The sequence below is a fragment of the Diospyros lotus genome, chromosome 4, assembly GCF_014633365.1.
Source record: "Diospyros lotus cultivar Yz01 chromosome 4, ASM1463336v1, whole genome shotgun sequence".
NCBI classification, from domain to species: domain Eukaryota; kingdom Viridiplantae; phylum Streptophyta; class Magnoliopsida; order Ericales; family Ebenaceae; genus Diospyros; species Diospyros lotus.
The window spans coordinates 42312677-42334911 of record NC_068341.1 but is presented as its reverse complement, the minus strand read 5'-3'; the positions used below and the strand labels follow the sequence as shown (position 1 = coordinate 42334911).

At 34.1% G+C, this 22235-nt stretch overlaps 2 protein-coding genes across 3 annotated transcripts; one reads left to right on the top strand and one right to left on the bottom strand.

Annotated features, from left to right (window-relative positions):
- The first annotated feature begins 2698 nt into the window (after window positions 1–2698).
- Window positions 2699–5063, top strand: LOC127800236 (universal stress protein A-like protein). The gene is made up of 4 exons (XM_052334736.1): window positions 2699–2991; window positions 3094–3203; window positions 3279–3397; window positions 4717–5063. Exons 1-4 carry the CDS (start codon window positions 2805–2807, stop codon window positions 4808–4810), a joined length of 510 nt encoding a protein of 169 aa, XP_052190696.1. The 5' UTR covers window positions 2699–2804; the 3' UTR covers window positions 4811–5063.
- A 492-nt stretch (window positions 5064–5555) lies between these two features.
- Window positions 5556–19272, bottom strand: LOC127800233 (glutamate decarboxylase). Of its 2 annotated transcripts, XM_052334730.1 has the most exons (8): window positions 19154–19272; window positions 18725–18955; window positions 18385–18589; window positions 14089–14289; window positions 7008–7222; window positions 6810–6893; window positions 6553–6722; window positions 5556–6363 (listed from the first exon to the last, which is right to left on the bottom strand). In XM_052334730.1, the coding sequence occupies exons 2-8, from the start codon at window positions 18808–18810 to the stop codon at window positions 5810–5812; spliced, it is 1515 nt and encodes a 504-aa protein (XP_052190690.1). In that variant the 5' UTR covers window positions 18811–18955; window positions 19154–19272; the 3' UTR covers window positions 5556–5809. The 2 variants fall into 2 exon arrangements, with proteins under 2 accessions (XP_052190690.1, XP_052190689.1); XM_052334729.1 differs by lacking the exon at window positions 19154–19272 and having other exon boundaries at window positions 18725–18981.
- Window positions 19273–22235: the final 2963 nt, after the last annotated feature.

The following is a 22235-nucleotide window of genomic DNA, read 5'->3' as shown; positions in this document are numbered from 1 at the left end:
CGTCTTCCTATTTATAAAAGAGTATATAATAAATCTAAATAGTTCGTGGTTAGGATATTTACAAATAACGTCTATATTGACTTTTTAGAATTTTGTTGGGATTTAGATTCTTATAAATAATGTTTATTTATGTATTTTATAATCTTTTTAAAATTATAATTTTTATGAATAATTATTTATCATTTGTTTTAAAATATTCAAAACAAAATTTAAATATTAAAGTTGTTTAGTTTGAGCGTGGGATCCTCCAACTTATAGAAAAATTTATACCTTTTAACTCAAAAATTAATTTTGGAATTTTAAATTTTTTTGATCTTTTAATGGACTTTTGTCTATGACACAATATATAAAAATAATTATAAATATTCATATTAAAATATAATAATTTTATATTTATCATAGAATATTAATTATTATTACCTAACTCACCTTTAGACACCATATTTTACTTATATGTGTTGAAATTATATTTATTTATAAATTTATCTCACGATCCTTCTCAAAAAAGCTTATCAAGACGAGTTATGTATCTCATTGATAGAAACACAACACTTGTTTTGCATTGTGATCTGCATTATGCCAGATCTTTCGTTAAATGACAAAAATATCTTATAGTTTAAAAGTTTTACAAATGATCTTGTTTGTCGTTACAGAATCAACCTACATATGACATAAAGCCTTGCAAGATTTATTGACACTAATAAATTTAGGGATAATCATCAAAATAATCTAATTATTTTATGAACTTATAATTTTATTAAATCCTTTCAATTTTGACAATTATGTCTAAATTAACTTAATTGGGTATAACTTTACTTATCAATTTAAAGAGAGTGTGTTCATACTAACTTATCATGCCATATATCATATAATAATAAAATTTATAGGACCTACAAGTGCACATAAGTAAAAAAAAAAAAAAAATTGTAACTTATTGCATATACTTTATTTATTTATGTTTTTTTACAGATTATATATATTATTTATTTATATATATATGTGATTCCCACAAATATTAGTATTACATGATACTTAGTATGTCAAATGAGTATAAATATATTTCGTCTAAATCAATTCACTACAACAAAAATGATTTGTTGAGACATTTTTTTAGGGCATTTTTTAGAAAGTGTCCTCTAAAATACCATTTTAAGACATAATCTAAAAAAGTGCCCCAATACAATAACTTTAACGAGGCACAACAATTAAGTGCTCTATAAAATATCATTTTAAGGCACAATTTAAAGAAGTGCTCCAATAAAATAACTCTAATGAGGCACGATAATGAAATGCCCTAATAGACAAATATAAGTGTCTTAATAGATAAATCTAATAGGGCAGAATTTTTGAAATGCCCCATTAAAATAATTCTAACAAGACACTCCAACAAAGTGCCATAATAGACAAATCTTAAGTGCCACGATAGAATGATTCTAATGAAACTTAGATATACTATAAAATAAACATAGGCACATATATTAATAAGATAATGTGTAGATTAGGTGGTCACGCGTGTGCAAGAATAAGGAAATGTTCAGAGTTCGAGCTGAGGGAGAAATAAGTTAAAGTTAAGAGATGACCTTGTAGGGGATATGAAAAATAAATTTATAGTGATTTTTGAGATATTTTTAAGTGTCGCAACAAACTTAAATTTATAGTTATTTTTGAGGCATTTGTAAGTGCCTCAATACGTTTTTGCAGCACAGTTACATGAGGCATTATTATTAATGCCCTAATAGTTAAAATGCCCCAATAAACTATCTATTAAGGCATTTTTAAATGCCTCTTAATCCAAAATTTGTTGTAGTGATTGCACTCAATTAAGTCAATTTAGACCTAACTAACAAAATTAAAATAGTTAAATAAAATAACAAATTTATGAAAATAATTGAATTATTTCACCATTAGTACATAAATTTATTGTTATTCATTTCACTCGTTTGTAGGTACTAAATTAATCATCAAAGACTATACCAAAAAAAAAAAGCCTCAATTAAATTAAGGGTGCCTAAATAATAGGGTAGGATTACCTAGTTTTTGAATTTTGTGACTCTAATGGTTTTATTTTCTTTAAAGTCTTGAAGCAATATTTATGCCCACTTGCCTAAAGTTGGTAGCTTCAAGTAAAAGTAAGTAATATTAGGTCAAAATTAAAATTTTTGAATCCAATTAATTAATTTTAATTAACTCAATTTGGTATTTTATTAAGATTCTAGATGTGGGTAGAATCTTAATAAATATTATTATAAGTTTATGCCCACTTGGGTTTTTAACTCTTCTAAGAATATTATCATGGAATAATTATATAACAAAAATTAAATCCATGTTCCAATTAAATATTATTATAAATATATAAAATATATTTGTTAGAATATGATCCAAATAAAGGCGATTCTCAAGACTTATAAAAACATAAAAAAGCTTTAATATTTTAGTACGTTTGAGTTTTTATTTTTTTAAAATAAAAATAAATACAATACGAAATAAAAATAAGAAAATAATATTTTTAAAAAATATAAAAAATAAAATGAATAAATACAAAAATATAAGAGATTTTTTATAAATATAATTTTTAATATAAAAATTAATTATTAATATTAAAGCTAATGGCCCATTGATTTGGCAAAACCAGAGGGGCATAAGATATGGATCAGTTCCTCTTGACGAATAAAGCGAGAAAAAGAAACAAAGACGAAGCTCCTAGTTCCTTCAAGAACCAGCTGCTACCCTGCGAGCCGCCGGAGAAAAAGCAGCCATAAAAGGCGGTCGCCGCCACAGAGCTCAGCGAGATCAGAGAGAGAGAGATGGGAAAGTTAGGTAGAATTGGAGTGGGCGTGGACTACTCGGCGGCCAGCAAATCGGCCGTCCGGTGGGCGATCGACAAGCTGGTAGGCGCCGGAGACAGCGGCGACGTCATCATCATCCTCGTGCATGTTCTTTCCCCCAAATCCGATCCCATCAACAAGCAGCTCTTCGAAGACACAGGTTCACGTAAGCAGGCTTTACTCTTCATTATTATTCTCGATCGGCTCACTCATTCTCCATTCTTACATGTATCTTTCCTTTATATACTTTCTTCTTCGATTTCCCAAGCTTTGATTCCTCTGGAGGAGTTGAACGACATGAACGTCTGCAAGAAATACGGGCTGACACCGGACCCAGAAGTTCTTGATATCCTTAACGCCGCCTCCATGACCAAAGGGGTATATATATGTCTATATATCTAAAATGCATGCTTCTGCAATATGTGTGTGTATATACTAATGGTGGTGGAGCAGGTTGAGGTGGCGGCGAAGATTTACTGGGGGGATCCGAGAGAGAAGCTGTGCGATTCTGTGGAAAATCTGAAGTTTGATGTGCTTGTTCTTGGGAGCAGAGGATTGGGACTCGTTCAAAGGTACTCACGTTTGTGGATGATCCTCCATTATATATCTGAATTTGTTCTACTGGGTGACCTTAGATATTAAATTTTGTTAATAGGTCAGATTTTACTGATCTCATTCTTAACCCTAATTATTTTCTGTACTTGTTTATGCCCATGTTTTAATTGCTAATCTTATCCTAACCCCAATCTTGTGACAACAAGTGAGGTCTTGTCCATCTTGTCCTCCACTTTGGTATCCTATGTACCCCATCTCCAAATATCTTCGTTTTATATGATTAAAATAAAATGATGATATCAATCTGATGGCTACATATTTATTGTTTGAATTAGATTTGGTTTTTGTTGTCACTCGAAGATAATGATAAATTTATTTGTCAGGAGACATAGTTGGCAAGTACCTTAGGATCTATAAGAAAAAGAATAATTAGAAGACGCACTTACGCAAATATTTTGATACTTAAGTTAGATTTTTTAGAATACTTAAAGAAATTACAGGTTTTTTGAATAAATATTAGTAGTGAAGTATATTTTTTTGAAATGAACTCTAATTTATTTATAAAAAAACGTGAAGGTTTATGATAAGTATTCATAGTATTCTAAGATCAACTGACATTAGAACTATTGTAAATCATGTCTATATTTTATGAAATTCTCAAAGGAATGTTTGAATGTTAGAGTTATTATGTTCACACTTTGTTTGGGACTTTTTCTAGAGGATGGAGTCATCTCGTGACATCTTACGGTCTTCAAGAGATTGGAGTCTTCTCGATACCTCTTATGATTTTCGAGAGATTATAGTATACCCAGGACATCTCAAGATTTTCAAGAGATTAAGTCTAATTAAAATTTTTTATGGTGTATGAGAGTCAGAGATTGGAGTCTACTTGAAATCTCTTACAATTTTTAAGACATTGAGTCTAATTATTATATTATCCTTAAGAGATTAGAGTCTACCCAAGATCTTTTACAAGAGATTAGAGTTACGATCTCTAAGAGACTAAGTCCAATAAGGACTTCTTACAATCTTCAAGAGATTGGACTTTACCCGAGACCATTTACAATTTATAGGAAATTGAAGTCTTTTTAAGACCTCTTATGGTCTCTTAGAGACTGTTGTGGGTGCATTTGGGCTTTTTGTTTCTTGGTGGGCCTATGCCCACGACACATAAGTTAGATTTGTCTAGAAAGTTCTACTCTTGATTGAGTTGCTTACATTTATCATTGTCTTATTTAAATTAATCTATAAATACTCTAGAAATCACAAGTTCTGTTTGATATAACCTTTTATTATTTTGAAATATATGTTTCTTCTAATGTTTACGTATATACAGGCTATTGCTTGGCAGCGTGAGCACCTACGTCGTGCAGAACGCGGCATGCCCAGTCACCGTCGTGAAGACTCCCCCGGCGGCGGCGAAGCCTTAGGTTTTGGGCCGCTTTCTGGTGGATGTCGTCGTCAATCTGTGGCTATGCTAAATCACAAGAAAGACTGTTTAGGGCAGTGATTCTATTTGTATGAAGTTTGACTAGACAGTGTTTGGTGCCCTTGTTGTATGGTTGGCTCCCTAGCCGGTAGCGGCCTTTGTTGATATCAGTGGGCCTTAATTTCCCCAAACAGTGTCTATATGCAGAGAGTGGGATCCCAAAACTTTTATTTTAAATATTTATTAAGTTATTATTTTTGTCTTTTATAAACGTTTAAAAAATATAATTAATTTACTAAAAAAAGGGTCTAAATTAATATGCTGCTTAAACAAAAATATATGTGAGCTATCGTTTTCATTCTACATTAAGACTATGTTTGGGAGAGGGATAACATATAAAATAGAACGATTCATAATGAAATAAAATAAAAGAATAAGGGAAGTAACATAAGTTTAAAAAAATTAAAATCAAAATGAATTTTAATATAATTTATTTATTTATTTTTATTAACGCATTATTACGAACACCCCTACTGTTTGGTTCCATAATTTTAGCAGCAGAGGTAAATTAGAGAACTCAACAGACAAGTTTTGACCTCTAATATAATTATAAATACGAGGACGGTAAATATTTTTTATTTTTCAGAATCACTTCTTATCTGTTGAATTATATTCTGATCAGATAACACGAATTTATTTTGTTTCATAACTAAGGGGGAACTTATTTTGTTTCATAACTAAGGGGGTATTTTGCATCTGTCTTCTCTCATTTCATTTCATTATAAAACTCTTCTCTCAAATAAAGGAAGACTTGTTCAGACAAATACAGACAGCCCTGAAGACAAGAGCGGGCAACATATACGGACAGCACAGCCCCACGACATATATTTAAGCATAACTAAAACGTTAATCTTTTATTAGCAGAGTAATACACGCCATTCACTCACTCACTCACTCAAGACTCAAATTAAAAGGCCGAAGAGAATTAGGCTTACTTGTATTAGCACACACCATTGGTCTTCTTGCGGTTGAGCACGAACTTCTTCCAGGTCTCGATATACTTCTCCAGCTCAGCATCATTCACCCGCTTCTTGAGGACGATGTTGGCGTCGACGGCGGTGTCGGGATTCTCCTTCAGTTCGGAGTTAGCGAGCTTGGTGGAGACGCGGGCGGGGAGCGTGTCGAGCTCGTGGACGACCTTCTGGATGTCGCTGACGAGGCGCTCCGCCAGGGTGCGGGAGAAGTCTTCCCGGACCACCACGCGGAGGACAGTGACGTTCTGGGCGTTGGGCGGCATGGTGTAGGCGGGCACAATCCAGCCGAAGCGGCGGAGCAGGTCGGAGATTTCGAACTCGTTGTGGCAGCCGTTGTCCTTGAGGGAGAAGGCCACCAGGGGGACGCCCTTGTCTTTGGACACGATGTTGAACCGTCCCATCCGCTCCAGCCCTTCCTTCAGCACCATTGCGTTTTCTTGGCAGTTCTGCATTATGTTCTTGTATCCCTCGGACCCCAACCGGATCAGTTGGTAGTATTGCGCAATTACTTGGCTGGACCCTGCAATTATATAAGACAGATAATAAAATAAAACTGTTCTGTTGGTGCTGAAGTTAGAACTGAATAGGTGGGTCGATCGAATGGAGTGACTTTTATGTCTGAATTATATGATTGATCGACCAAAGGGCACGGTGGGTTGGAGAAGTGAAAGTTTTTAAGAAGTTAAGAAGTTAGGGATCATGAGGGTACCTTTGGAGAAGTTGAGGGTGAAAGTGGGCTGATCAGAACCAAGATAGTTGATGTGGAAAATGAGCTCGTCGGGCAAGTCTTCCGTGCTCCTCCAAATGCACCAGCCAATGCCAGCATAGACAAGCCCGTACTTATGTCCGCTCACGTTAATACTCTTCACTAGGGGTAATCTAAACTCCATACAAGAAAAATTAAGTTTTTTTTTTTTAAATAGAAATACTATAACACAAGTATATGTGTGTGTGTGTGTAATTAACCTGAAATCCCACTCCAAATCTGGATAAAGGAAAGGAGCAACGAAGCCACCACTAGCTGCATCCACATGAATTGGAGTATCCCATCTAGAAAACCATCATCGCCATTAACTAATTGAAATTTAATTGAGAACAAGCTAAGTTTTTAGCGGCATCGATGAAGAAGAAGAAGAGATATTAAGTATAAAGAGTAGAAGGTACCCAGTTTCTTTGTTCTTCTCGACCAAGAGATGGTTTAAGAGCTTAACATCCTCAAATTCACCATTGAGGGTGGAGCCCAAGATGGCGGCGACACAGATAGTGTTCTCATCCACCATCTCCACGGCTTTAACAGGGTCCATCACATAGTACCCTTCCCTCAGCTTCACCTCCTTTAACTCCACCTCGAAGTACCTTGCAAATTTCTCCCAGCAAACCTGCACCATCCCCCTAAACCCTCAGTCAATCAATCGATTAAACAGGTGCCCAAATCTAGCACGACATAAATGGTCATATGGAATAAACCAAAACTCTTAAAGTCCTTATATTTTATATCATCACTTATAACGTTCCACCTACATGGATATTAAAATTATATATACACATATATATACATATTAACATTTATTATAGACATAAAATATCTGTATAATTTCAACATAGCACACATAAATTACATAAATATTCAATATCCATTTATTATATATGGTAACACCAAATGTTAACATATATTAAAATTTGAATAATTGACATTAAAATCCTTTCATTTCTAATATTGATATAAATAATTAAATTTGAAATTAAAACTTTTAACTATAAATGTTGTGGTTGCCTCAAGTTTGTGCGATAAGAGATTAGTAAAATATTAGAAATGCATCGGCTAGAAGATTAGATCAATTAGGTTTCAAATATTAAGTGTAATTTACTTAGTCTTTTGGGGTCTAATTGTAATGTCCTAATGATAGTTAGTTACATTGGGGTGTCTACTCTGTCTATAAATAAGAAGGCATGGGGGGCAGTTGAGAGGCGGTCCAAGGAGAGAGTTTCTATTCATTTATGATCGAGTATTGATTTCATTCTTAAGAAAAGAAAGGCTGAGTGATTAGGATTTAGTCTTGTGCATTCTTGAAAGAATGAGAGGTTTGTACTTGGAGATATAGATGAGGGCTAGAACCTAATGTACTGATCTTATTTCATCTGAATAAAGATTGCTTTGTGGGTGTTGGACTGCTGAATGTAGGTTTGCCTAATGACATTTCGAACTAGGATAAATCTCGTTTTTGCTGGTTTGATTTTTCGTTTTCTGTCATTATATTTTATTTTGTTACATCTGATTACTTAATTTTTTTCTAATTCCGTGAGTGTGTAAGGATTTGTGTGGAAGTTCTCTTCTGTTTGGTCCTGGTTTGTAAGTCCTAATATAAACAATCTAGTATCAAAGCCTTCATTCAAACCAAGATAAGCTTTCTTGCTCCTTTTGTTGATAATTTCTTGTTGATTTTGTTGGTCATTAGGTTTGATTATGGCTACAACAAGATACGATATAGAAAAATTCACTGGCCAAAATGATTTCATCCTTTGGAGGATTAAAATGAAAGCGCTTCTAGGAAACCTAGGACTAAAAGGGGCACTAGAAGAAGAAAAGAAATTGCCCGAATCTAGCATTGCTGAACAGAAACAAGAATTTAGTAAACAGAGGGAAGAAATAGATGAAAAAGTCTATAATACTTAGATTCTTAGTATCGGTGATAAGGCCTTGCGGGAGGTCTCCAAGATGACCACCGCTCTATCCCTATGAAATAGGTTAGAGACTCTATACTTGACCAAAACCCTTTCCACCCAGAATTGGAAAACTAGATTTTTCTCATTTAGAATGGGAGAAGGCCAGAAGCTGCAATACCATATAAATGACTTTACGAAACTATGTTTAGATCTTGAAAACATTGATATAAAGTATGACGATGAGGATAAAGCTCTTGTTCTTTTACATTCTTTACCAAGATCTTATGAGATCTTTGTTGACATATTAAAACATAGAAGAGAAAACCTGTCTCTAGATAATGTTATTGGAGCTCTAAACTCCAAAGAACTTCAACAAAAGGTGGAAGTTAGGAATTCTATAGGAGATGCTCTTATAGCTAGATCAAGGTGAAAAAAAAAAAGATCAAAGAACTAAGGGAAGGTTTAGATCAAAGTCTAAAAACAGTAGGAAAACTGTAAGATGTTTCTTATGTCACGATAGGAAAATTGTAAGATGTTTCTTATGTCACGAAGAAGGTCACATTAAAAGGAATTGCCCTAAGAAAAAGATGGAATTTCAGAATAAGGGAAATGCTGAAATCTCATCCTTAATCTGTAAGTTTGAGTATGACAGTGTAGATGGACTTGTTATGTCAAATACTGAGGATAGGCAAGCCCGGGTACTAGATTTTGCTTGTTCATTCCACATGACTCCTCATAGGGATTGGTTCCTAAGTTTTAGGGACATGGATGGGGGTAAAATACTTATGGGAAACAACCAAGAATGTAAAATCAAGGAGATTGGGGATGTTAAAATCAAAATACATGATGGAATAATTAGGACATTGTCTGCGTAAGATATGTACTAGACTTGAAGAGAAATTTGATATCCCTTGGAGAACTAGACAAAAATGGCTATTCCTATAGAGGAGTTGGAGTCCTTAAGGTAGCAAAGGGGCCCCTCATATGCATGAAGGCTATCCTTCAAAATGGCATATATATATGCTCCAAGCATCCACAATGTGTGGAGAGTCAGCATTAGGAGAGGGAAAATCGTATGAGCAGTCCAAGGTATGACACTATAGGATGGCCCAAATTAGTGAGCAAGGGCTTAAGGAATTGGCTAAGCAAGGGATTGTGAATGCTAGAAAGGTAACAGCTATAGACAAATGTGAAACATGCATATTTGGAAAATCTGTAAAGGTTAAATTTCCTAAAAAGGCTATTCACTCCACTAAGGCCCCTCTAAAATATATTCATTATGATCTTTGGGACCCTTCCCAAACCCTATCTCATGATGGAGCTAGGTATTTCTTATCCATAATTTATGATTATTCTAGGATGGTTTGGGTTTATGTTTTAAGATCAAAAGATAAAACTTTTGAAACTTTCAAAACCTAAAAAACTATGATAGAAAATCAGAAAGGAAGCAAAATTAAAATCAATAGGACTGATAATGGATTGAAATTTTGCAATAAGGAATTTGCCCACCTATGTAATCAAGATGGTATCCTAAGACACCTATCAGTTCTAGGAAATCTCAAGCAGAATAGTTTGGCCAAGAGAATTAATAGAACTCTCTTAGAGAGAGTTAGGTGCATGATTATTCATGCTAGGCTTTCCAAATCTTTTTGGGGAGAAGCCTTATCTATGACAGCCTATGTTATTAACAGGTCACCATCCGCAGCCATAGGGTTTAAAACCCCATATGAAATGTGGACTAGTCACAAGTCTAATATAGATCATATTAAGGTGTTTGGGTGTATAGCCTATGCTTATTCTAAGCAAGGCAAGCTGGACCCTAGAGTGATTAGGTGCTTGTTTATAGGATACCCAGAAGGAGTGAAGGGTTATAAATTGTGGAGTTTAGATCCAAATATGGCTAAGACATTTGTGAGTAGAGATGTCACCTTTGATGAGGGATCCAATATAAAAGACTTTTATGAAAAGGAAGAATCAAAGGATGTCGAGAAAAGAAAAATAGTAGATGTAGATCTACTTGAAGAACCATTACATAGAGGCCAAGATAAAACCTTCAAGAAGAAAAAAAAGGGTATTTCTCCAAGTCAGCAGGATGACTATGAAGCATCCTACTCTGGACAGCAAGAGGATTATGAATAATCCTCCTGCTCAGAAAATCCTCCTGATTCAGAGAGGTACAATGTTACCAGGGATAGGCAGATGAGGGTTTCCAAACCTCCGGTAAGATATGGCTACTCTGATTTAGTTTTTTATGCTCTGTCAAGTGCAACAACAAAATGGGGGAGGAACCCCTTTCATATGAAGTAGCAATCAGGTCCAGAGATTCTCAGAAGTGACAAGAAGCCATGCAATCTGAGATGGACTCTCTTAAATGAAATAATACTTGGGTTCTTGTAGAAAAACCCTTAGGAAAGAAGGTTGTTAGCTGTAAGTGGATATATAAAATTAAGGAAGGTGCTGGGAAAGAAGATAAGCCTAGGTATAAAGCTAGGCTAGTGGCTAAAGACTTTACTCAAGTGGCCGATGTAGATTTCAATGAGGTATTTTCACTTGTAGTAAGATACACCTCCATAAAGATTCCACTTACAATAACAGCCCATCAAGACTTAATTTTAGAGCAAATGGATGTCACCACAACTTTTCTACATGGAGACTTAGAGAAAAATATTCTTATGGAACAACCAAAGGGATTTGAGGTGAGAGGAAAGAAAGAACTGGTGTCTTCTTAAGAAATCTCTCTATGGTTTAAAACAATCCCCTAGGCAATGGTATAAGAAATTTGACTCATTTATGTTGTCACACAGGTTTAAGAGGAGCTCATATGATAGTTGTGTCTACTTTAAGCATATGCCAAATAATATATCTATATATCTTCTCCTATATGTAGATGATATGTTAATCACAAGCCAATCAGCTCTAGAAATCAGGAATTTAAAACTAAGTTTGAAATAAATTTTTGAAATGAAGGAATTAGAAGAAGCTAGGAAGATATTGGGCATTGAGATTAAAAGGAACAGGCAGCATAGGTAGCTAATTTTGTCTCAAAAATCCTATCTTAGCAAGTTGATCAAGAGATTCAACATAAGTGATGTAATGGATGTATCAGTTCCTTTTGCCCAACACTTTAAATTATTACATGAGCAGTCTCCTAAGGATGAAGAAGGCATTAAGGAAATGAGTAACATTCCTTACTCTAATGCGATTGGGAGCCTAATGTACAGCATGGTCTGTACAAGACTGGATTTGGCCCATTCCATGAGTGTATCTAGTAGGTTTATGGCCAATCAAGGTAAGGGCCATTGAGATGCTGTAAAATGAACCTTTAGGTATGTTAAAGGGACTTTAGGTATGGCTTTAGTCTATGGTGGAGGCAAGCTAGAAGGAAAACCATGCATCTTAGGGTTCACAGATACAGATTTTGCTGTAAACATTGATAAGAAAAGGTCTTCAATAGGTTATGTATTCCAGCTTTGGGGATCTTCTATTAGTTGGAAAACAAACCTGCAATGGGTAGTGGCATTATCCACAATCAAGGCAGAATATATTGTTGTAACTGAAGCAATAAAAGAAGATCTTTGGCTTAAGGGAATCATTAGTGAACTACTGGGAATAGATGTTAAGGTTAGGCTAATGTGTGATAGTCAAAGTGTTATTCACTTGGCTAAAAATCCTTCACACCGTGAAAGAACCAAACACATAGATGTTAGGTATAATTTCATTAGGGAAATTCTTGAGGAGGAGGAGATAAAATCTAATAAAAGTTGTAGGAGAAAAAAATGCAGCTGACATGTTTACCAAAGCTATCCCTATGTCTAAATTACAACATCGTTTATCCATTCTTAATGTGCTTTGTGTCTAATACAATCAGTTTTTTTTCTGTCTTACATTCTAGATGAGAGCAGATTCAAGCTATCGAGTGAAGAACTCAAGGCAAATGGTGGAGAATTGTTGTGTTTGCCTTGAGTTTGTGCAATAGGAGATCAGTAAAATATTGGAGATGCATCAGCTGGAAGATTAGATCAATTAGGTTTCAAATATTAAGTGTAATTTACTTAGTCTTTTGGGGTCTAATTGTAATATCCCAATGATAGTTAGTTACATTGGGATGTCTGCCCTGTCTATAAATAAGAGGGCATGAGGGGCAGTCGAGAGGCGATCCAAGAAAAGAGTTTCTATTCATCTGTGATTGAATACTGATTTCATTCTTGAGAAAAGAAATACTAAGTGATTAGGATTTAGTTTTGTGCATTCTAGAGAGAATAAGAGGTTTGTACTTGGGGACATAGATGAGGGCTAGAAGCTGATGTACTGATCTTATTTCATCTGAATAAAGATTGCTCAGTGGGTGTTGAACTGTTGGATGTAGATTTGCCTAAGAGCATTCTGAATCAGGATAAATCTCATTCTTGCTAATTTGATTTTTCGTTTTCTGTCATTATATTTCATTCTGTTACATTTGATTACTTAATTATTTTCTAATTCTGTGAGTGTATAAGGATTCGTGTGGAAGTTGTCTTCTGTTTGGTCATGGCTTGTAAGTCCTAATATCAACAATAAATATTTTAAACGCCGCCATCCTGCAACCTTACATAATTCAAACAGCTTTGCTCTAACTGGGTTTAACAGTTTTTGTTGTTTTCTACCAATTGGAAAAGGTAGAAATAATAGGATTCTCTCAGCTTGACATCAAGCAGTTTTTGAGAAGCTTACCCCAGACCATAACATATTTTCAACCAGCACCACCCATCTTTGTTCCAAACCTTCTCAACACAATTTTTCTTCTTTTATTAAAAAACATAAACAGAAGAACAAAGATAAACTTACTACAGGAGACTTAAATCTTTGTTCCAGACCCCGTGTTTGTCAACTGTTTCATGGTAAACCTTCCTGCTAATGTAATTTGTTGTTCTTTTAATAAGTTAACAGCATAAGCCAAAAAAAAAAAAAAAAAAAATACATAACATAAAATGTGGACCAATGAAGAAAGCAGAGTGTGCGACTTGGCTTCTTAATTTTGATGGCACATATATGCATTGTTTCTTGCAAGGTGGTGAATTATGGTAACGACAAAATGTAACATCATATCATATCCTCAGGAAAAAAGAAAATGTAATTATCATATATTTTCATTACATCACCCTTTGTCCTTACTATGAATCAATGATAAAGATGAAGAGCAGTTCCCTTTCATGATACGACATCTCCTCTCATCCTATCCACAACTTCCACTACATTGGTATAAGTAAAACTTGGTAATAAGGATTTACTCAGTTAAGATTTAAACATACAGTGTTTTAGTTGGCCAGCAAGAGATTTCTGCCGCCGCAACATGTGGCAACTCTTTAGGCGTGGCCAACCAATATGGGATAACCATTTTGCAGGGCTGTCAAACTTCCATAATGATTTCTACAATTTTAGAATTTGAGGATTGTACACTTAAACTTACATATTTAAGTATCAAAATTGCAATAGACAGGCATGACTTAGGAGTGGACCCATAATGAAAATAATGGTTACTTCTATATTACTTTTCTATTAACCATTGGCACGACGGATGAAGGATAAAGAGAGACGTACTTACTTGAACATTGGCACCTGTGACAATGTTAGGCTTGTCGCACGGCTTGCCAAGGGCTTTCATTTTGTTCTGCCACTTCCTCTTGAATGCCAAACCTGCCAACATAATGGCCTCTGAGGACCCCACCGTTCCCACTCCCACTGCTGACTCTCCATCCCCAAGTGGGGCATGAAATAGATCTGCTATAATATTTACACACCGGTTCTGCATTTTTATTTATATTCAAGAAAAGGATTGTCAGCTATACATAATCATATTAATTATGAATTAATAATACTTAGGAATTAGCTTAGCTTATTTTCTACTCAGCAAAATTTATGAGCTCTTTAAAGTTTAAAATTTTACTACCTATTCAGCTAACTTGGAAGAGATTATAAATAATCCAATCTATAAATTTTTTGTTTAAAGAGTTTGTAAACTGTCTTAAAAAATTCTTATTGACAAAATAAAAGATCAAAATACTCTCCCTAAAATTTAATTTTTTAAAAAAAACTCTTATAACCTATAAGCAGCAAGAACTTATAACCTCCTACAATTTAAGTCAAACATCATCTTACATGCATGCAACTTATAGAACGATAATGTCATTTATAAATAGAGTTTTCATAATTTTTTATATACTTAATAAATTAATAATACATTTAAAAAATAAGTAATATTTTTTCACAAAATCATAACCAGATCTTAACAAAATTAGTAATAAATTATAAACGCTTTTGCAGAAAAAGTTTTTGATAGACACCTAACTCTAAAAAGTTAAAACCTTTTGATTAAGAAGAGGATGATTAGTCACATTCTTTGCGGAATCTTTTGAATAACTATAGGATAGAGGTATACAGTAATAATTAGGGATTTTTAAATTTTAATTTATTGAAAAATCAGGTCGAATCAAATTAATAAATTTAATTCGGTCTAATACTGAATACTGAATACTGCATACACACATACAGGGCCGGCCCTGAGGTTATAAGGGCCCTAAGCTAAATTTTTTATGGGGCCCTTTAAAATTAAATTTAAAAATAAAATTAATATAAATAAAAAATTATTATATAAAATTTACAATATTTTCCTTTAAATTTATTTTTTTAGTAGTTTTAGATGAAAAATTAATAATTAAATTATTATAATTAATTTGTTCTAACATATATTTTTCAATAGATATAATCGTCAATTCATTAGTGTAGATTCACTAATGAGAGAGAGATCACAAATATTGAAATATAAACACAAAATTAATTAGTAATTTAAAGGCTAATAAAAAAAATCAAAAGACATAACTGATAAATCACACAATAGGATGATGAAGACGAAAATGGAATCACAAAAGAGAATACATAATTATGAAATCAATTGGATTGAGGACCTACATTTGTGCAAATTGATAGCAGATGCAGTGATAATGGATGAATAAAAAATTAAGAAGGAATGGAACTGAGGAAGACGATGAAGTCGCGATCACTGCCAGATGCATGGAAATGGTTGTGATATAATCATATAAGGGGAAGATTGAGATTAATTAAAAATGCATGAAATAGTTGTGAGGGGACGGGTGCTACTACCAGATGCATATGAATGGAATTGATTATTAATAAAGGAATGTGAGAAATTGAGATTAATTAAAAATTATATGATTTTTAATTATTGATAAAAGAAAGGTGAGAGATTGAGATTAATTAAAAATTTATAATGGTTTAAAATAGGTATGGCCCTAATGTCTCTTTTATTTTTAAATTTATTATTTTTAATTAATTTTATTTTATTAATTAATTTAAAATTTAAAAATTAAAATGAGCATTGCCCCCCTGCTGGCTGAAAATGGGCATGGGCCCTAGGCTACTGCCTAGGCAGCCTATGCCCAGGGCCGGCCCTGCACACATAATAATGTATGTATTTACACACACTACAAGTATGTATGCATACTGCATATAACAGTGTATATATGTAACATACACACTACATACATACAAACACTGTTACTTGGACCCATCTAGTCCTGCCTCTATTCGACTCGGTCTTCTATTTAAATTTTTTATCAATTTCAACTTAAACATAGCTGATAACAAATGTATCTAGAAATACAAAATTACACTTTTATCCTTGTTAACTTAACAAGTACCCTTACTAATACTAGCATATTTTACACTGTTATCATTTTTACGTTAATTTAATAGTATTTTTTACATGGGTCTTTGAAAATACATCCTTTTCCTATTTTCTTTTCTTTGAATGTGATGGAGGCTTATTCTAGCTTTTCTTCTCATACAATTTCTGTTCATTATGTCATTGCCATTGACCCTTTCCCTTTACAATAAAAGTTCATTTTTTAAATTCTATTAGCAATGAAATTGGCATTCAACGTATATAAAAAAAATTGATCATAAATCATACGCGCTAAATATTCACATAAAAATTGTGCATAGTTTCACTATAACTTGTGATAGGGCCCTCAAAAAAAAATAAAAAACTTGTGATAGGACCTACTACAATAATTTATAGAGTGGTCCTCCATGTTCACGAGCAACGTGGTCGTGTAGATGCCGCGAACGTGATGTTTAATCAGAAACAAAAGGTCAAATTTTGATGTAACGTCTAAATATAAGAAATAAAAAGCTGACAGCCTACTCAATAAAATGTTGTCCCTCATCGAGAAAAGACCTCCGGCCCAGATCAGATCACATTGTAGAACACATAAAATATTTAATATAATTAAGATACTAAGTTATTATGTTAATATAATATTATAAATTAATTATATATTATTATGTAATATCATATGTACCGGGCATTCACGTTTTCACATTTTTAAAATATTTATATATTAAAATATCAAAAACATATTTTTAAACTTTTTTTACAATTTCAAATTCATTAGGTTTAAAAATATTTTAGCACTGTTTTATAATATTAAAAATTTATTTCCATCCAAAAAGAGATTAAAGATGAATTTTTTTATATTATATAATATAAAAATATAAGAGAATTTTTTATATTTAATATTTAATATAAAAATTATATATTATATATCAATTTTTTATTTACATATTTTTATATTTTATTGTTTTAAAAAATTATCCTTCCCTATCATTTTCATTTTCTATCCATTTCCGTCCGACCTACCATTCGCCACTTAAATTGCCTGGCAGCGGCTCATTTGGGCCCGTTCTTTGCCCTTAACATGGCAACCTTTCTTTTTCCCTCAACTCTAGTCAATCTTTACGGCTAAGAAATGCTTTTATCGTGGGGCCAACTACCTGCCCTTCCCCATTGGATTCTTTCTCCAGTGGCCGCGTTTCTCCCGCGGCATCATGTCCTGCTATGCTGATCATGAGATGATAATATTGTGCCTAGAAAAAACTGAGCAAATTTCTAATTTTACTCCCGTTATTTATATTTTTAAATTTTTAAAAAGACCAATTTTAGAATACTATATCTATCAATGAAAAATAATAAGTTTGTCTCCTTTGGGAGAAATTAGTGATTGCCGCTGTATCCTCGAAAAAAATTGATGCTTAGTCACCATCCATCCAGCTATTCATGATTCTAATTCTTCATCTACAAATGAAGGTCCAATCATTTCATAAAACTACAATACACGAAGCATCTCCATTGAATGACTACTCTGTTGATTCGAGTTCATACAGTTGAAACTTGCGCTGCCTTTCACATGTTTTATATATGTTCCCGATCTATTCATCCACCGTAAAGCTTAAGTAAATAATTTTTAAGTATATAAAAACCTGCCCACTAATGCCCTAAACTAATGCATTTGGTTGGGGAGTATGACTGAGTCTGAACAATAATAAACAATCTTATCTTGCACTCGCACGTTAACCGAACCCTAGGAAGGGAGAATCCCTACTATTCGTGCCGGCATCTACCGAACCCTATAAGGGAGGATCCTTACTATTTGTGCCCGCGTTTAATTGGTATTTTTTATTAAAAAATAAGTAAATAGTCAAAAAATATCTTAGTGTCAAGTGGTTGCAAGTTCAATTCACGTCCTTTGCAAGGATCAAAGACTAACTTGTGATTTACCTCTCAGTGAAAGTCACGAGTATTGAAGCCGCACAAAAACACTAATTCTAAAATACTAATTAGATTGAAAATTTATTTTCAATTTATATGAATAAGATTATTACTCATCTGCATATAGTTCTATAGTTCAGAGTTGGAGTGAAGGTTTTGGATCACCGGCATCTGGATGCCTTTAACAAGTTACTGAACTTAAAGGAACAGATACATGTTTATGTATGTATGTAGTGTGTATCAGTGTATGTAATAAGAATAAGAGAGACTTGCCTGCAGCTCGGTGGTGACAGGGTACTCGTCCATGTCAACATAGTTCTTGTTAATGGCGGCCATGATGAGCTTGTCGCACTCCGGCTCCATCCACGTCGTCACGAACGAGGCCAGGTTCAGCCTCGGATTGCCGTCCAGCATCAGCTCGTCGTGGATGATCTGGTACGCCGCTTCCTTCGGGATCGAATTCTCCGGCATTTTGAACCTGCAAAACTCATCATCGATTCATCGTAACCATCCGCCCCTCGATCGATTTAATCGACGATGGATCGATCCACGAGAGCAACGCATCATCCAGCGCCACTCTAACAAATTTTAACACACACACACACACACATACCTAGGGAGACTAACTCTGACGTAGCGAGAGGCGAAGGTGGAGTCGACGGAGACATCGGTCTCCGACGCCGTCTTGGACAGAACCATCGCTGGCGGATCACCGGCCGTGAGAACGAAGTCAGAGAGGTTTAATTAGTTCTAGGTGTACGTGAAGAAGAGGGAAGGGGGAGTGGGAGAGACATCTGAGCAATCATATTTATAAGGAAAGTGATATGATTCCAAGCCTGCCTGCCTTCCTCCCAATTTCTTGGGTACCAAAAGGTGAAATCCCTCACCCCGGGGGCCCCTCTCTGACTGCCCCACGTCACGAGAGAGGAGGTAAATCAGGTACACGGCGGCCATGGTCAATGGGAGGCCCAGTGCTGGCTGCCCACAAGGACCCCACCCCTGAGGAGCAGAAATCCCACACTGCGGCTGGCCAGACTCGAACCTTCCTCCCAATTTCTCACCCCCAATTACTTAACCGTCTCCATTACTCTCCATCTTCAATGCGCTCTCTCTCTCTCTCTCTCTCTATCCTTTCTCCTGCCGCACTCATTTTAATTGGGCCACGTCAGCCTCTTGGTGTTGAATTGACGGCGATGGACTAGCATTTATTATATTTTATTTTTAATATTTATATAATTTTATTAATGGATTAAATAATTTAAAATATGATTTCTTTATTATTAGTTAATAAACTAAACATTAAAATGGATAAAACAGCTTTGGTTGTTTGCAATTAATTTTGAAGGCATAGGGGTAAAATGGAGATTCAAGACCAATTGCCAATGCTCATCATCAACGTAACTTACGCGTCAATGCACTCGACACTGTGAACCCCAACAATGCATTTCGCAATTGGACCCACAATACACCCAATGTGTATGTTTGGAAAGTGTCACGTTGACGATGCAGGCCCACCCACCGATCCCGGGCAAGTGGGAGAGGGGCGCGCGGGCGTGGTCCCCTCCTCCCCCTTCATCCCTTAGTTCACGTTGGGCCAACTCGACCGAGGCAACAGAACAGAACTCTTAACTGTGTCTATGATATAACAGAAGCTTCCCATCCCATATGTACGAAAATATTAAAATAATGTATATATTATTTTAATATTTAAAAATATTTTTATCTCAATGTATTAACAAATATTTTTGAACTATTTTTATAATTTAAAAAATATTTTACGATCATTTTCTAATATTAAAAAATATTAAAAATACATTTTTAATAATTTAAAAACATTCTTCTATTTATGACTATGTTGCTTTTATCTCTATTATTATTATTTTGATAATCACATTAAAACAAAAATAACTTGAAATGATCGTACTTGCACGACTTCCGATACTTATTACGTTAAGGGAAGTAAATGACAAATTAGGCATTTAGCCATTGCAGAGGATGAGAATTAAACTCACAACTCATCAGATTAATACCAACATATTACTCATTCGATCACTCAATTTGTGTCTTACAGGCAAAGACAAAAGTAACTTGTCTTTATATTTAGGTGATGAAATTTATATTTATATTTATATTTAATTAAATAATTATTTTTTGTAATTTTATATTAAAAATTATATCTACAAATTTTTTTTATATTTTTTCTACATTTTCATTTTTTATTTTTTTAATAAATATCATTTTTGTAATTTCGTTCCATTTCTCATTTTCTGCAACCTTGAAGTCTTCAACTTTATAATAAACATAAGATTATGAGTGCAAATGTTTTCATTTTTCCTAAAAATCCTTGTCCAAAACTAAATGATCAACTCAATCATTGATGCATCCAAAAAAGTAAAGTGGGTTCAAACCTAAGATAACCATAGCAGGAAAAAGTTTAAAGATAAAGGTTCAGAAGACCTTTCTAACAGAGCAATTCATGGGAGACCCTTATCCGGGTTTGTCCCAAGTACCCCAAGAAACTCTTAAGGGCTTTTCTTGAGTACTCTTGGGAGATTATAAGTCTTTTTCGAGTTTAAGAGGATAAATAATCTTAAAAAACTTAAATATCATTCTATCTAATGGTCTCAATCTTTATAAATAGAGAATAATTTCTCTGATTAAGATAAGCAAGAACTTCTACATAAGGTAGTCTAATACATTTCTTTTATTCAGTTAAGCATTTGAGGGCTCACTATCTTCTATTCTATAGGTCTCTCAAGAATTAGAAGGTAAAAACAAACTCTCTTTCGTGACTATAAATTTATTATTATATTTCAACAATAACAACTTCCCAACACATAAAGCTAAAAAAACACTTTAAAAAACATATAATTTCATATCTTAAGAATTATCCTAACCTTCTTTTTGAAAGTAAAATGTCAAAAAGAGTAACTTACACGATGGAACCTTTAAGAACATAAAATAATGTAATACAATTTGTCCGCATGGGCAGTCCAACTGGTCAAGAAAGGGGACACAGAGTGTCTTTCGTGGTGAATTTTGGACAAAGACCAAGAATCGAGTCTTGTAAGTGGGAGTGTGGAGTACCTCTCTCCAAAGTGAGGGGGGCTCCTTGTGCGCGGTGAGCCCGGGTCTAGTCACTGCGTCCGACTGGATCACCATGATTAACCTCCCCCATATTCTGTCGGGTCGAATGTGGAGACGCCTGAATAAGCGATTTCACCTTTTGGACGAATGTATTACAATTTTAGAAACCAATTGCTGTCTTGTCTAACTTTAAATAGCCCATTTCTTTCCAAAATGATGGAACTTGCAGAACCAATTTGTTCAAAAAGCATACCCAATTCTTGTCGGCAGGCGTGAAGAGTGGTGACCCCACCCAAATCCCAGATCCCAAATCAACGGTAATATTATTTGTATATTACTTTTTAATTATTTAATTTTTGTAAAATTATAAATATACTTTTATAAATTATTAATTATTATTTAAAAATTATAAACATCTTTATTATGCTTAGGAAGTGTTTGTAAATGTTAATAAATAATTAATAGTTTATGAAATAGTGTACAAATGACATACTAATAATAATGAAAGGGCATTCCCACCACGTCTCCCTTCGCTTAGGAAAAAAGTATCAATTTAAAACTCTTGTCAATGATTTGATCCATTGCTTCTTCCTTTAAGAGAGTGAGAAAAAGAATGCAAAATGGGTATTTTAAGAATAAAAGGATTGAAAAACCAATATTGTAATTGTTGTGGGATGATCTAAGCAAAATTAAACAAAAACTTAAGAAAATATCAAAGAAGGCCCTTCGAGCTTTCCCTAGATATACTTCTTTATATAAGTCTCTTCTTAAGTTTTCGTCCAAAAGACTCTTTCTAAAGAATCTTGGGGACCAATTCTGAACCCCAAATACTCAAAAGAGTTGAGAGAGTTCTTTTGAAAGATACTTTTTGGAGCATCCCATCTTCAAAAGTACCTTTAATCTCTCTACCCTATCTTAACATGCCACATGTCTTATCCATCGAAGCTTATAAATATCCCTCGGGTTCACGTCTTTAAAATCTAGATCTAACACCTGAAGACCCACACCTAATACTTTAGATCCAAACTCATCCGAAA